The 17,504-nt window shown below is 34.7% G+C and overlaps 2 protein-coding genes across 3 annotated transcripts in view; one reads left to right on the top strand and one right to left on the bottom strand.

Annotated features, from left to right (window-relative positions):
- Positions 1 to 5,186, top strand: part of LOC139976956 (carnitine O-palmitoyltransferase 1, liver isoform-like) — a 40,431-nt gene extending 35,245 nt beyond the window's left edge. For both annotated transcript variants that reach the window (XM_071985983.1, XM_071985912.1), the window contains one exon: positions 889 to 5,186. In XM_071985983.1, the coding sequence (XP_071842084.1) occupies positions 889 to 954 (66 nt within the window). In that variant the 3' untranslated portion in view covers positions 955 to 5,186. The remainder of the gene's footprint in view (positions 1 to 888) is intronic.
- A 500-nt stretch (positions 5,187 to 5,686) lies between these two features.
- On the bottom strand, positions 5,687 to 17,351 carry LOC139977166 (bcl-2 homologous antagonist/killer-like). Its single transcript, XM_071986420.1, has 5 exons — positions 17,117 to 17,351; positions 15,574 to 15,905; positions 14,549 to 14,692; positions 10,798 to 10,975; positions 5,687 to 9,670 (listed from the first exon to the last, which is right to left on the bottom strand). Exons 2-5 carry the CDS (start codon positions 15,771 to 15,773, stop codon positions 9,563 to 9,565), a joined length of 630 nt encoding a protein of 209 aa, XP_071842521.1. The 5' UTR covers positions 15,774 to 15,905; positions 17,117 to 17,351; the 3' UTR covers positions 5,687 to 9,562.
- Between the last annotated feature and the right edge of the window lie 153 nt (positions 17,352 to 17,504).

Genomic DNA, 17,504 nt, shown 5'->3' with positions numbered 1-17,504 from the left:
TTGCTGCAGGGATCTTGCAGCTGCTGCAGCTTTTTCCTTTTCGATGTGCTCCCCGAGAGGGTTGTGACTTATTTAAAAGATCAAGCTTAGAAAAACAATGTGTCTGACTGTGCTGTGCTGTTGTGTTGTTAGTTTGATGTCTAGGCAACATATTGATTTTTTTTACAATATGAGAATCAAAAATAATAGCTTTTATTAGTGTTGACAATAATAGTTTTATCATTGTTGACAATATGAGAATCAAAAACAATAGTTTTTGTCCCTTCTGTTACTGTTACTTGTCATTTAGTCTTTGAAGAAGATCCTGCTAGGATCGAAACGTCAGGCCAGCTTACTTTTACACACAATATGAGAATGATAGTTTCATTACTGGCACTTAAAGAGGACTGTTAGTAATCAAAGAAGTCAACCCCAGTTGTCTCTCATAAAGGCATTGTTCATAGTGTACAATGTTCATTGAAGCGGTGGTGTTCATTATAAACACCTGTTGTATTTCATCTTTAAATAATAATAATTTCATCTTTAAATGTATTTCATCTTTAAATAAATCATCCAGTAGAACATATAGAAAATGTTATATTAAAGAAATAATTGCATCATATTAATTGAAATATCATATAATTGATTTATTGTCGAAACGTTTAATTTGGTACATATTTTTTCTTCTCTTTTCTTTCTTCAGGGAGTCTTCTACATTGTTAAGCTATTGTAGGCTTTATAGAAGACTTCCTTTCACTTTGTATTTGCACGTGAAAAAAAAAAAAATTCAAGTCAATTCAAATGAATACATATTTACTAATAAGATCTCTTTTTCCTGATGTTCATATTGTGTTCTTTGTAAGTTGCTTCATTTTTTTTTTTTGGGGGTTCTCTCTTTGCTTTCTACAGGATGCAGCCCGGTTTGCAGACAATATTAAGAAAGCACTCGCAGATGTTTTGGCTTTATTTAATTGAGAGACAATTCTGGTAGTTTAAATCCCTCACTGGGCAAAAAAGGAAGAAGAAGAAGAAATATCTTGTTTGACTAAAATAACAAATGGCTGTAATATCGAAATAAAATATATGTCTGTGGTCTCGGCAATTACTGTACAATACGTTGTGAACAGAGGACTCGCTCTTGTGAAAGGCTGAATGTGTTGCATTGACATACTTTGATACATCACTGTTACCATGGCGATCATGGCTGAGTGGTTTTTGTAATTTTGCTGTCATAGTTTGATATGTCAGTTAGTCATTGTACTTTTTTAGTCTTTGTATTTTATGGTTTTTAAATACAAAGCAAAACATTATTGAGTACAAAGGTAAAGGTACAATACATAAGTCATGTGTACTCACTGTGGAGTACAATGTTCTGCTATTATGACATACCCATCAAGGACTCTAGAAGAATTCTGATTCCAGCATACTTGAGAAGACAGCATCTTATGGTCTTGTTTTATTTTGGCCAGCAACCAGCAGCAATTTGGATTCAAAGGGCAACACTCCCTTCCATAGTTTTGCCATTACATGGAAAGTTGTTCTGAAGTTAAGGTTATGTTTAACACACCAGTGACTGTGAATTTATCATTTAGCAAGGATTTTATCATTTAGCAAGAGCTGTGTTGGTGTTTCCCTTTTACTTTCTCTTTTTGTGCATTAAAAGGTATTAAATTATTGCACACACTCGTGTGGTGTGGATGTCTCTCTGAACAAGAGAGATGTTTTCTATTGTTATGAATATTCATAAATACCTATTGCAATATTGCAAACACTGGACTGTGATATGAATAGCTTCTATAGAGGTCTGTAGTTTTATCTTGCTATGAATATTCATAATTAGCTATTAAATTATTTTGCACACTCTTGTGATATGAATATATCTGAGCAAGAGATCTGCACATTTCTCTGATATGAATATTTATTAATAGCTATCAAATCATTGTGCACAATCTAGTGATATGAATATATCTGAGCAAGAGATCTGCACATTTCTCTTGATATGAATATTCATTAAGTAGCTATTAACTTGTGCAGACTCCTGTGATATGACAGCCGATTACGCAGAGATTACCTCAACTACTGTAAATCTTAAAACTTTGTACCACAGTAAAAACTGGATCCTGCTAATAAATATGATAAATCGTTAGCATGTGCTGTTAAGATTACAGTAAGATTTGAGGATATGTGTAATCCCAACAATTTGGATTTGCTGGGATTACATGTATCCTCAGTTCTTACTGTAATCCCAGTAGCACATGCTACCAATTAATAGCACGATCCAATTTTACTTTGGTACAAAACTTTATCAGGTGTATCAGGTGGATATGAATATCTCTGAGCAAGAGCGCTGCACATTTCTCTTGATATAAGTATTCACAAATAGTTATTAAATTATTGTGGTCCAACTATGTACAAACCCAGTTTTTTTTTGTATAAAGTACATGCATCAATTATTCTGGTAGTATGATTATAATGTTGCCATTAAATGAATCTTTACATGTACAGTTTGATATCTTTAATGTGCGACATGAAAATAGAGTTTAGAGTGATGCTAGCATTTAGAAGATTATCTCAACTGGTTGGTATATACACTTCTTCTATGATATGAATATCTCTTTGAGCAAGAGGTCTGCAGTTTTCTCTTCATATGAATATTCAAAGAATCCATTGATGAATCAATTTGCTGTTTATTGTGGTAACAATGGTGTTTTTCTTTTACTTTCTTTTTGCTTCTACTTTCAATTTTTTTTCTTTTAACTTTCCTCACAGGATGATAATGTCAATGTGTTTTAAGGAGCAGAAATAAACTATTAAATGAAATCAGGTATAAACTAAACATGAAAGTCAATTAGTGTGTCTTTTAGTGAAGGGTACCATCTTCTTCGAAGGGACAAAAGTGTCCACACAAATGACACAGTCAAAGACCCAGATGAAAAGATTTTCAACCAGGAGAGTGACTTGTCGAGGCCATTTTGACAAAGATTTAAATAGAGTTCTCCAACAAAAGGACAAGTAAGAATTCAGAGTCAAAGAGAATTCTCCAGAAATGTTTATTTTGGGAATAATGTGCTACAGAGTTTAGACATATTGTAAGAGGATGTGTTAATGTCATCCATTATCTCGTTATGTTTTATCTATGGTATGATGTCAAGTTTTGTCAATGAATGAACGAGGGCATTGGGACTTGTATAGTCAAGCTTTCCTCGTTTATCTGTACAAAACATTCATTTCCTCAGGGATATGTAAAAATATTCTCCCTATATTAGACCATCAACTTACGATTAGTACTGTATGCTTCTGTTTAATTCATAATAGCTCACAAATTTATAGTTAAAACTGTGGACGGAAGGTTTCTTGTTTCTGCACGCAGAGCTATGTTATTCAAACAAATAACATTTTGTGTCCTGCAAAATATTTCCTAAATGAAAGTGACAAATTTGTTGCCCGTGCTGAATTATAGCCAACGTGACATGGTTGTCATTGAAAATATCTTCTGTTTCTGTAACTTGGACACTCCAAAAGAGAAAGGAACTTATGTTTACTATTGGGAATGTGTTTCATTTAAAATCCTGTAACAGTGGATTTTTCTTTGGAATACCTTAGACATGATTAATCATGAAAAGTAATAAATCTCAAATAAAAAAAGTTACAATTGTGAAGTTAACAACTCATTGAGATATGGAGAGAAATTGCAAAGTTCTGTGATAAATCGCAAACTTCTGCGGTAAATTCTGACTGCTCGAGGTAAGCCAGCCAGGAGATTGCAAGGGATGTTGCATCAGGGAGTTCCGTAACAACTCCCTGATTGCACCATCTCGTTTGACAACAATTCAAAATAAGCACAAAAATAATTGGAAAGCAATATTCAAACTTTGAAGTTTTAGTTGGCTGGTCCAACACTTTTGAGCTCTATTTGATAATTCTTGCATTATATTGAGATACTATGAAGTGCAAGTTCAGTATTCCATGAACCTTCAGTCCAAAACTACTTTGAGAAACTTGGGAGTCTCACTTTCAGTGTAACAACTGTATTAACTTAATGGCTAAGTTACTCAAAGTGATTATGAATTATGTAAGTCAATCAAACAACAGGGTGTAACATATTATTTCTAGATTACTGTTAACTTAATTATTCTTTTATCATTCTTTCTGCTTTATTTAAATTTTGGTGAAGACTGGGGAGTTTCAATATTCTCCTGTCATTTATTTATCTTGTTTTCAAATCTTTTTATCAACTCCCCCCCTCCTCTCTTTAGAATTTTTTTTTCTCCAATCCATGGGTAGTTGCTGTGATGTTTGCAGGTTGCTGCTGTTGTACTTTTCGACCAAAGCACTAAAATGTTTTGATTTGTTTGTGGTTGTATATAGGGTAATGTTGTGGACTCTTTAGAAATAATATAAATCTGTTCTGGTAGAGAATAGGAAATAGGAGTTTGAGGGAATAGGAGTTTGAGGGTAGGGAAGGAAAATGGGAGGTGGTGATGTCTTGAGAAGTCTTGTGTCAGCCTGTGCGATTCCTTGTCCCAGCAAAATACGTTTATAACATTGTGTTATTTTGATGCCAGCTACCTCAGTTCCACCTAGCTAATTGTTACCGCTCAAATTATATTAAAATTGTAAAAATGGTGATGAAAAACTTTCATTTTGGGTGGCTATGGTCTGCCTTTATGAACTTTGTTTCCTTGAAGAAAAAAAAAAATGCAAAGTGAAAATGCACTCTGGTTAGTGGACCAAATGGTTACTTGGAATGCGTATTTGCAATAGAGAAGGCTTGGAGTGGGGTTTGTGGAAGCAGAATGTGGGGGGAGGGGAGGGGAGGAGGAGCTTACCATATCATGGTAAAGTTAGACAGCCACTCTGCTTGAAATCATTTAGTGGCCAGGGATCAAAACTGATTTTAAGATTAATAACAGAGTGGTTTATACAAATTTAAAAGTGAAAAGAAAAATGGATTTATGCTAGATCTGGCTGATTTATTTGACTTTAAAAGTGGTCACATAGCATAAGGATTCCCTAATAAGTTAATATGCTTATGCACACAACCTTATGCACAATGGATTGCAGAAAAATTGGGAAGGTTGTCAAGAAAACATTTTTCTTCTTTTTCAGTGAGAAGTGTTTATTGCCTGCTTATCATATTTCCTTTCATGTTTTTCTGTTGGTATGTCTTTGAGGAGAGGTTTGAATAAAACGCAATGAATACCAAACTTCTCTTGTGTTACGTTTTTGTTCCGGTGTAAAGAAGGTAAATTATCTTTGCAAGTGCACAAAGTGTTAGAAATGGTCTTTTCAAGCAGCCTATAGCATTTGGCCCACAAAAGATGGTGACTGATTAAACAAAGACACTCCTAGATTTGTTCGTAACATGAATGTAAATTATGGATTTCGAACTTATGCAATATTGCAATGTAAACATGTGGTTGTGGTATTGGTCAACAGAAGCATCTACCAAACAGAGGCTGGAATTGTTTAAAGGTTTTTTAAGTACCCCCTCCCCCACATTAAAAACGGACATAAAAAATGTGAAGATGTTGGTCAACAACAAATGACAGATTAAACCTGATCCAAACGCAAAGCATTGTCTCAAGTTTTTCAAATCGAGGTTAATTATATTTGAGGAATATTAGGTAGGTCATTACCATAAATGATACATTCATATACAGATGAGACATTCATTTAAACATTTTTTATTTCTCATTCTTTACTCACTTACACTTTACTTCTGACTCTCTGAAATTCATAATAACAGACACAAATATTCATAATTTAAGATATATAAATATTCATAAGGCAAACATTACCATCCCTAATTATGTCACAGTTGATAGCACTCCCATGTACAATGTACTCGGGCATAATATGCCAGCCAGTGTTGCAACAAGTCACTTGACTAGCAAGTTCTAATTAACACACTGTGGCAGTGGTCTCCCATTTTAACCACAAGATCAGAAATCTTGTGAGAATCTTGAACTTGTGCATTTTACAGCCAAGCCTCAGATGTCTTGAACTAAATGAGGGAGAGGTGTGAGGATCTTTCAACACTACTACTACCCTAGCATGGATGAAGCCACAGTATAGTCAATCTAAACTCAGGGAATGGTGCAGTGACATCCATACATATATATGTCTTCTGCATGAACCAACAAGACGAACTTCAGAATTTCAAATATCAGTCCTAAACAGTGCTGTAAATACAGCTTTGAGTCCTAATATATAAATAATATCTATACTGTTTACAGATGTCCAAGATTTTGTCTAGCACTGATAACATATCACAACATATCTAGGTGCTAGTTGTGAAAATATATCTTCTTCAATAATTAAGAGAAGAATCCCAAAAGTCCAGCATATTCCAATTCAGAGACTTGGATACAATATTATAGATGCTCAAAGCTTGAACTCAGTTCAGGGGACGTCACTGATAATACCTCAATGAAGTTTTCTGATAGGATGAATAGTGGGCAACATTTCATTGCTAAAATGTGCTAGTTTTATAAGTGGTAAGAAATCTTCAGGCTATGTGTATATGGAATGTGCGGGTAGTTTGTCCAGAGGGTTCAGTCAGAGATTACTCGACAGGAATTCTCAGTGAATTTCAGAGATTGTAGTTTGTCCCTCTATTGATTTAGGGCATGGCTGGAGATCCCCCATTGTAGTATAGAGCAATAGATACATCTTTATGTGTAGCTAATATAGATTATAATATACGCAGTTTGGAGATCAAAATTCAATGTTTTACTTAAGACATCCCAGTGTGGAATAGAAGGCCCCTCACCCCTACGCTCCATTCCCACCCCCTCTCTCATTCCACCCTTTCCTCCTAGCATCTTGTTTACTACGATGACTTCCTTAAATAAAATCACTGTTCAGTTGGCTACCTCACAATGCCTAGCAGATCACCTTCAAATGCTGTATGTTTTTACACAATTAACAGAAATAACACTTTCTCTCTCTATTTCTTACTGTTGCTTATCACAGCTTGGCAGTGCAGAAGAGTTAAACTTATCTGAGAACATGTACAACCTTATTAACTACTCAATGTAAAACAGTCTCATAACAAGAGACAGCAACATCGTATTTACACCATTCATAGTCAAATTAACTGCACTTCTCGTCTATGCCTTATAATGACCTTTCACACCATCAGTACACCAATGGCATTAATTTCAACCATTTTCAGAATCCTTAACATCACAAATATTGATTTTTGATATCAGTAGTTAATAAATTACTAAAAACCAAATCTATGTTGGTCAAACACATAAAATTATTTAATACTGAGAGAGCAATGGCAGCTTAATTACAACAGCTTAATTACTTAATTACAAATGCCCAATTAATTATTCGCCATACAGCACGGTCAGCTGCATATCTCAGACAGCTGGATTTACTGTCAGTCACAATATTTAATCTTAAGCTGAACAGTATTAAAATGACTGTTCACAAGAGCAGATCAATGATCACTACTGTACATTGTTATAATAGAAACTGAAAGTCTGAAACATTAGCTGAATTCGAAACAGTAAGCCTAAACAAATTGAAACGCTAGCTGAGTTCCAAACAGTCAGTTTGCACAAATTTGAAACATTGACTGACTGAATTCCAAACAGTGAGTCTGCAGAAACTGAAACACTAGCTGAATTCGAAACAGTCAGTCTGTAGAAACTGAAACACTGACTGAATTCCAAACAGTGTCTGCAGAAACTGAAACACTGACTGAATTCCAAACAGTCAGTCTGCAGAAAATACAACTGTAGCAAGGCCATTAATATACCAATGCCATCACTATGTTAAGAGCTTTGATATGTTAGATTCAGCACTAGCAGAACCCACCTTCATGAGAGAAAATAAACATCATAAATAAATAAAGAAAATATCAAAGAGTGTGTGGTTCATGATGCCATCTTTAGACTTACTAAAGTCTTAGCGAAATGACAAGAGACTTAGTTTGGGCGAGGAAGTTGTGAACCGCAGTGATCTTTTTTACATAGACCAACTATGATAGTCGACTTTGTGTCTCTTTAAAATATATAGTCCTACCTTTTTTATGTTGTGAAATGCAATATTATTTAAGGTGTCGGATATGCCGGCCACCCACTGCTCGAATAAACGGTAGATATTGAAAATTTTGATTTAGGCAAAGAAACACCGACCCTACTGTCACTTTTCAATGTCATATTAGTGCTATTTTTGTGCAAGGAACTTTTTCTATGTATTTGTGCAACCAGTTGCATTCTACTATGTCTGTGAATAAAGAATAAAATTCACTTTCAAACAATGTTTTCCTCAATTTTTCAATGTTTTCCACTCTAGTCCCATGCTCCACAAGATTCACTTAGGTTAAACAATTAATGGAAATTAGCATATCCTGTTGCACAGTTCCAAAATTTCCTTTAAATCAATTACACCAATATTATTAATCTTGCCATTAACTGCTGCAACCAGGCAGAAAATAGCATAATTCACTTGATTTATAAAAAAAAAAAAAAAACACCTTAACTTTTATTTGCACATGGAATGTGCTATAAACAACTATATTTAATATGGTAACACACTTTGCCACTAAATTTGACATCGACATCTTTTTCTTCAAAATTTGTTTATAAATTTCGAGTTAGTTTCCTGTCCTTGATTTAGTCATGTATGAACATCATAATTTAAACTCTTCCATCTAGGTTAATTAAAAAGCTTGATCAACAACAATGAGATGTAAATCTTTACCTCACTTTGATAACTCTGATAAAGAAAATCCCACAAAGGTGTCTTTATAAACAAGTGAGAGTTGTCCAACAATTACTTAGCACTAATTTGTCATGATATACTTCTACATCCGCTGAGAATTTTGACCTGATTATGTAAAGCAATAACAAACCTGTATATGTTACATTACCGTAAAGAGATATATATCAAGTCAGAAATACTTGTTTCACAACAGACTTTAAAATTATGAGAACTGGCATGTTTTCCACAAGTTTTTAGAGTTTCATCTCTGGTGTATCAGGCAACAACATCCTTTTTTATCAAGAACACCGCTAACAGAACACAAAAAATTTGCAACTCCCCACTAATATTTCTGATCATGATAGTTTATCTGGGTATATATATATGCATATATATATATATACATATATATATATATACACAGTATAGTTCAAGAATGGAATACACTACATACGTTTGATAAAACAAAAATGACTTACTTTCCCTTAAAATGATCAAGACAGAATTGCTCTTTATGATGGGGTACAGAAATAATACATTGATAATAACATAACGATTAAGTAGTTTCAAGTACCGGGCGCTTGACAACTTCACAGCTTGGATGCCAGCTAGAGTAAAGACGAGGCATTTACCCAGCGAGCCTGTTCCTCCTACCCCCGGTCCTCCCCTCCTCCAAGGTATCTGAGAAAGCAGAGACCCGGGGAACATCCTTCTGGCGTCCCTCCTTTATAGCGCGTCGTTCTCCTCCTCCTCCTCCTAAATCGCAAGTCGAGGTTTTGACTCCTGTGGCCCTCGGACTTCAACAAAAACCATGAGTACACTTGCACAGTCAGAAGCCCCAGCCTTACGGTAGTATTTGATCTCATCTATGAGTCATCCAGACTGCGAACACTGTGAATGCAGCCAGGGCCGTGATGGCTACGATGGCCTTGACATTGTTGTTGTCAAATCTGAACGTTAACGCTGAATACTGAAAAGAAGAAGAAGATAAAGATATATATATATATACAGGGAGCATGATATTGAGTTGTGATAATAATTATGTTTGCTACACTGATATTCCATGAAATCACTGTTTCATAGTTGAAAAGAGGGGAAAGGAGAACAGAGATTATATATATTCAGGAATCATGATATTGAGTTGTGATTCTGATTATGTAACTTGCTAACTGCTATTCTATGAAATCACTGTTTCATAGTTGAAAAGAGAGAGGCACACAGGACAGAGACTATATATACAGGGAGCATGACATTGATTTGTGATTCGGATTATTACATTTTAGCTAGCTGCTATTCCATAAAATTGCTGTTCCATGTTTGAAAAGAGAGGAATGGAGAACAGAGATTATATATCGACAGGAAGCATGATATTGAGTTGTGATTCTGATTATTATATTTTAGCTAGCTGCTATTCCATAAAATCGCTGTTCCATAGTCAAATTTACTTTCCGTGATCAGCCATTGATAAAAATTGATTTACATCGACAGCACTGCCAGCCAACCAATTTTCAATATCTTTACCACGACCAATCCCGCCATATGCCCTGCAAAGGATATTTATTTGTGTAACAAATTCGTTTAGAAGTTGCATCAGTTACAAGATACAAAGGAAGGTGCAAATTTGTAGTGCATACTGGGTAACCGAAATGCCTGTTCATCATTATTATGAAGAATATTTGAAAGAGTTCTGAATAGATTCCTTGACTTGCAGATTTCATGGGCATCCGCTTACATTCTATTCCCTTCAATCCTCCCCCACGGCCCACCCCCTCATCACTACTACTCCCCTTCCCCACCCGATGCCCACAAAATACTGTATCATTATATCAACTTATAATTACACTGTAAAACTTTCATACATTTCTGCTAAATCTGTTGGAGTGGGAAGTCTGGAATATTGCTGTAGAAATGCTGCATAGAATAACAAGGTCAGTACCAAGACAGCTCTATGTATTAATGGCTGTCATATATATCTACAATTCAACATTCAAGTAACAATTTTTTTTTTAAATTGTATGAATTTCAGATAAAAACATATTAAATAATGTATTGGTGTGATCTCCTTTCGGAGCAGGATCATAATATTGAGCATCTTACCCATCCACCTTGAGAAGCAATCCATGATGATATTTTCTCAGTAATAATGAATTTCACAAGGTTTTGAATGATCCTGTTTATGAACTGTCCGAAGCTTCTTTGGACTTCCATGCCGATGCGATAACCAAACATCAGCAGAGCTGCAATCCTCCCCCAGTTGATCCCTTGAGTGAATAACCTGTAATTAATTAAATCAAATCAAAAAGTTACACGTCGAATAAAAAAATACCAACTGACACTTCAAACGTTGTGTAACATCTGTAACGAACATTGAAAATACAAAACAATATGCTTAGTAATGATAACAGTACTTGATACTACTGGACCTAAAACATAATGGATTCCAATTGAATTTGAAATCAGAAACAGGATACCTTTCATACAATTTCTTTGAAATGTGACATGGTACAACACCATTCATAAACTCTTGTAACCAACTGTGCGAGACTACATGGACGCAAAAGCCATTTACTGTACGAAACCTTTTATCCAAATTCTGCCATATACATAAATAAACATAATTATAATAAAGGGTCATAAAGAATAACATAAAAAAGATAATTTTTTGCAGATGTCAAGAAAGCTTCAATGTGTCACTGCAGAGATGGTAATTTTACTAACTTGCAAGGCAAAGATATCTTAGCAGAACTTTATAAAAAGGATACCACAGTTCTGACTGTAAGACTAAAAACAATAGTTTACCCCAGATCTGCTCAGTATATTTTTGGGAAAAAGTCTTGTTTTGTACTAAATTGTTTGGAAGAAAGTTGTTACATCTTTGCTACAAATTCAATTCCCTATAAATTTTGCTCACATTCATAATGAGATACAGGGCATATCCATTCTTTGACAAAAAATCATATCAAAGTTTTGAATTCATTTTAACCACACAAACCTAGAACTGAAATATTTTTTTTTTCTAAAACTGAAACACTAGAAAAGTTTGTCAAGAAACATGCTAGTTTGTAAGTCCTTGATATTATGAAATGTCTTCAAAGATGTAGTTTACATTGGGGTTTCCTATAGTTTCCATTGGTTTTCCTTTTCACAGCCTTAGACTATTACATAATTATATTCATATATTATTGTAATATATTATTATAATTATATTCAAACATAAATTGGACAGCTATCAGAAATAACTTAAAGATCTAAGTGGTGATTTTAATCAATGGAATTTCGCTACTTAGCAAATTAGTAACCTCACAAGCTTAATAAATCCCAGGGCAACTTTTTTAACAGTCCGAGACAACCAAATTTTGATTATGCTTGCTAAATCTTCTCTTTACAACCTTCACAACGTTACCTCCACTGTGCAGCAAATCAAAAGCAAATATTATAGAGTTTAACTTTCACGCTTGATTGCACACGTGTATCACCAAAATTGATATTTTGGACCCACTTTTGGTATTTTTCACACTCAGTTGCTCACTAATATTGACAAAATGGCTCCTTTTGAAATATTTCTTTTATGCCTTTTGGCCTTACCTCTTGACTTATCATATACTTGCATACAAGTACCACCCACATACAGTACTGTGTATACTGTAATACCAGGGACTAATTTAGTGCTCAAATTTTGTGAACGTCCAGTACAGACTTTACAGTTTTGATGATTCTGAAAGTTGTCTCCTATAAAATACTATATAGTTCCCCTAACGCTGTAAACAAAAACTGCTAGAAATACATCTTTGCACTTGAATTAGCAACTTGCCCATTTTGAAATAGCATTTTGCGATGCATTCATAACGGTAACATTATTCCGGGCTACAATAATCTGTGTAAGTAAATGCCAATGATACTTTGGAATCTAAATCACATGCAGTACTTCCTGAATATATATGTACACTGGTCTTCTCTTCCTTATATAAGTCACACAATATTTGACACAGTTCCAGTATATAGTATATACATCTCCAGATAGAAAACTAACAAATATTTTTTGAATTTTTTTACTATCACCCACTTGAAAATTCAAAGCAGCTTATTGAGTTGACTTTGATAAACTGTGCAAGCTGCGATATTGTTTAGGTATCAACTTTGCAAATTCTAAAGTGTTTGTTTAGTTCTTCCCAGAAGGTCATGTGAAGAACTTCTGGGAAAAACAATTTAATAAGTATGCAACAAAGGTACAATAAGTACCTAGATAACAGTAGATATGTTATATTGCGCAAAACGTATTTGTACTATATACACACAGTACTTTGTGTAAAATAATTCCGTGAAATTTTGTAATTTGCTGGGAATGTAACACTGGAAATGAGTGAATGAACACAACAACATTTCCGGCCATTACATTGGAGAATTAAGTTGTCAGTCACAAAGTTAAACAGTCACATATATTGTCAGATTTGCCACTTTGTGTCTCAATTTGAGTTTAATTTAATGTATATACTTAAACCTCAAACAGTGTCTGGGCGATGAAATGTTGGAAGATCAACTAACACTCATCATACATAAGCATACATTGTTATCACATGGTGGTTTATATCTCATCTCCCTACAATGTAATATATCTAGGGAGATAAGATATTGTGCGTGGGTGTGTGTGAGCAAATCGGTGTGTCATAAACTCCTCCTAGACCATAACTCTGATGAACTTCAAACTTGGTGGGTAGGTGCCTGACCATGAAAACATATGCCTGCTTGATTGATGATATCATAGGTCAAAGGTCAAGAAACTTTAAAAAGTACAATTTTAGCCATTTTCTGTTTGTCAACATGTAGGAAAATGGTATTAAATCACAATATGTAGAGAATGAGACAAATTTGAAAAAGATCAGTTGAGGTCAAATTGGCCTACATTGTGCGAAACAGCGTGTTGCGAACTACCCCTACAATGTAAGTTCGATCACGTTCAAAGTTGGTGGGTAGGTGTCTGACTATGAAAACTGCTTGTGTGATTGATGTAATAGGTCAAAGGTAATTATACCTCAACATATGTAGAGAATAATGGGACAAATTTTAAAATAGTACCTATTGTGGTTGTTAAAGATGGAGGTCAAAGATCAATCTAGGTCAGAGGTCAAATAAGCCTAAATATTGAATATGAGATGAGGGCTGCAACTGCATGGATTGCCCTCTTGTTTACTTTGGTGTTAATGATAATAGATGGAAACTGTTCTTATAGCATCAAGCTGCTTGTAATGCATACAGTCTACCATACGTGTGCCAACTACCTTTAATGGGATATTCTGATAGCTCAGTAGTCTGTTTACACTGAAGGATTTATCAACTTATCCAATTGTTTCAAAAATTAAACTCATTGCCCAAAAAGAGGGCTGCTATAAAGATTAAATTATGTTGTAAGCCAAACATTGTGCAAATTCCATTTGACAGACTGTAATTCCATTGGAAAGCACTTGATTAATTTTCCATCTCATTCAAGTCTGAAAAGTAGGACATTTTGACATACTTGCCTCCAAATCTATCATCCAATTGATGTTTTTTTTACATATTGTTCACAATTAAAAATTAACTTAATGATGCTGGTAAATGAGTTGCTAGGAACTGCAAGTAATAAATAACAAAATATATAACAAAATATAAAAAAAAACACCTGCATATTATTACCTGGAATTGATACCATCATCTGCTTGAACCAATAATGAAAATATCACAGCTGGGAATCACAGGCACATGTTTACCAATGCTTCACCCAAAATTCTTGACATCATAAACTAATATTTAGTCATATCATTGCAATGCTACTCCAGGAATAAAAAAAAAACACAAATAGTAGAGCTCTCACCTCCTGGCAACACCAGCGAACGCACTGTAAGCTGTGGATGGAGTGATGTGTAAAGATGTTATCATGGAACGGAATTCTCCTTCGTACTGGTCGTTGATTTGGTCACCGATCTCTGCCAATCTCCTGCCTATCTGTGTCGAAGGACTGTAAACAAGATAAACCATAAAAATATATATCACAAGTTCAGGGGGCCTATTACATATTGTTTACGTTCTGCAAAAGGACTTTGTTGATTATTATTGCTTCTGTACACGACCAAAAATATTTTATGAGCATACAAAAAATTCTTTTCAACTGTGTAGCAATTGAACAAGTTTACATGGCAAATTGCTGCTTATATTCATTTTGCATACACTGTACACTGTTTGCTGCAGGTTAAATGGTTACCTGTGTAAACCTTTGTAAACATGTGTAAACATACATACATGTGTAAAGGTGAAAACACAGAACTTAAGAAAATTATCTTCAGTTTTAAAGTCAGAACGTACAGATTATTCCCAGCTATATACAGGAGTGTGAAACTAAACAACATGTCTCACAGTCTTGCAGGCAAGAATTCTTTGGAGTGTGGCAGAAATTTCTTAAATGTAGATTTGAGTGACTTTGATTCCCTAGCATATTTTAGGGCAATAATGAGGAATGAGACAGTAGTGTAGTACATACCCACAAGGTTGACAATATACTTTCAAAGTAAACACTATAGATCTATGTCGATAATATTCTCTAAATTTGGATGATAATTAAGGTCACTGGTCTTACTGACCAGTGATTAATTTCTGAATACCGTTCAAATGACTTCGTTTATAACTGCTGTTGTTGCTGCATCGGTAACTGTTCTTATATATCTCTAACTTTGTGTATACAATAATTAGTTCACTGTATGGTAAATGCCATTTGAAATTCCAGCTCGGTAATAATTAATTTTGCTCAGATTTCAAACTTAATTCGCCATTTTTTTTCGAGCCAGCTATTCCATTCTTATAAATTTGCTTCAGTACAAGTACGTATAGAACTTTAAAACTCACCTCAAAGGATTCATTTGATACTGGGAAAACTCTGGAACACTTGGAGTTGACACACATAATTCACTCTCTGAACTTTGCATGTCCATTTGAAATCGCTGGTAAAAGAAACTTTGGACTATCCCTTCCGTTTGCTCGTTAACATTCTCCTCTAAGTCAGGAGAGACTGTTGTTGTTGTTTGCACCGTGCTCTGTTTAGCCATTTTGTCAAATGTTAGTTGTTGTGTTTTCCCCGTAAAAAATTAATAAAAACCATCAACAGCTTTTTAATAACAGGATACTGGTCTTGTGAGACTCTTCAAGTTGTACTTCCTTGGCTGTTATCATTTATAAACCTGCATGAGAAGTAAAAAATAAAAAAAGATGAAGAAATATATTGACTAGTAAGATTTTATTAAGGATCTTTGTTAAATAAAGATCTACTTGAAATATGTAGTAAAAATATGATACGGGATATAACTTCCCAATTGATTTGTCTTGTACATTTATTAAAGATCAAAGCAATTGCTTAGGCAAAATTCTAACACAGCAATAGGTCATAAGCCATTGTAGCCTAATGATCTACTGCTTTCAAAACGTTTTGTTGTAACCTGTCTCAGGACAAATGGTTAAAATGTTTTCACTAGAAGAAAGCCAGCCAGTTACGAACACATGGAAATCCTGTTTCACCTACAGATATTAATAGGGTGAAAGGACAGTGAATAATGCAGAGCTACGTATCTGCAACAGTGGTTTGGCCTCATGAATTTTATTTGGAGATACACTAACATAACAAGGTACAGTAGGACAGTCATTAACATGGAAAGTTTATGATATTTTTTGTCATGTCAGATCAACAATATAGCAAAAGGCGGCCAAAATTTGCATGATCGATTGGGGAGTTGGAGAGAAGGGAAAGGCTTTCAACATATCATTGGCTGAACTTTGCACAGTGTGCCAATTCTGAGGACATTTGAAATAGCCTAACTTTTGGCATATGTTTGCTCTATTTGGTTTGATATGTGATTCTTACAAAGAATTTTGATATTCTTAATTGAAGGTCAGCTAGGTCTACCTTTCAGTAACAGTTGCTTTAACATGCTGTTTTTGAATTCCAAAAAGATAAGCTTGATCTAAGAACATTCCATGTGGATTGTTTTTACTTACAAAGTTACATTGCACAGATGGCAAAGTGAGCCAAATTTTGAAATAAAAAGTCAGGACAACAAAGTGACCAACTTAGGCCGTAGTACTTGTCTTATCCAGCGAAGGCTTTGGATAAATAAGTTCTGCTTTTCATCACTCGCAACAACTGAAATCATGCATATTTTCGCTAGCCACAGCGTTAGGCCTAACATTCGTATTCACGCTGTGTATTAACTACAATGACGGCCTTCCATTAAGTTACGTAGGCTGGGCCCTAACTTAGGACTAGGCTGGTAACTTTGGTATCCCACTATCTGTTAGGCTAAGTTAAGTAAATGTACTTTTACTTTTTAGGCCTACTTTGAAATTCGACTTAACACGGTGTTTTAAACAAAAAAGATAAACAACTGAAGAATACTACCTTCTTGATATATTCAAAGCAGTGAATTTTATTGACTATCAGCGTAGTCCAAAGCAGACTTTCTTTACTTGGCTGTGGTAAAGCAGTTTTGTATTAGTATTAGTATCCAGTGCGTAACGAAGACGCGACGACAGTTGGATTTTTTTCTAACGATTAATGACTAAGCATGTAGCGTAAGTTTGACTCGCCTATACATTACATTGGTACGTGCGTGTATGTTGTAATTATATGCGGCACAAGTTCTAAAAGTGTAATCATTACCTCAAACAAAGTGACTAACACTAGGGAAGACCATAAGGAAATCACCAACAACTCTATCCAGGAGGATGAGTCAGACTTAAGATGATAAACCGCCCCACCCAATGTCTTCTTGTTTACTATATCAATT

Source organism: Apostichopus japonicus, chromosome 1 (assembly GCF_037975245.1).
Source record: "Apostichopus japonicus isolate 1M-3 chromosome 1, ASM3797524v1, whole genome shotgun sequence".
In the NCBI taxonomy this organism is placed as follows: domain Eukaryota; kingdom Metazoa; phylum Echinodermata; class Holothuroidea; order Aspidochirotida; family Stichopodidae; genus Apostichopus; species Apostichopus japonicus.
Note: the sequence above shows the minus strand (reverse complement) of the source record. Positions and strands in the feature narration are given on the sequence as shown.

Excerpts from the sequence above, each read along its gene's own strand:
- LOC139977166 (XM_071986420.1), bottom strand. The coding sequence starts at position 15,773 with ATGGCTAAACAGAGCACGGTGCAAACAACAACAACAGTCTCTCCTGAC. Across the intron at positions 14,693-15,573 it reads TATCAAATGAATCCTTTGAG|TCCTTCGACACAGATAGGCA; the intron begins GTGAGTTTTAAA and ends TCTTGTTTACAG. Across the intron at positions 9,671-10,797 it reads TTGCTTCTCAAGGTGGATGG|TATTCAGCGTTAACGTTCAG; the intron begins GTAAGATGCTCA and ends TCTTCTTTTCAG.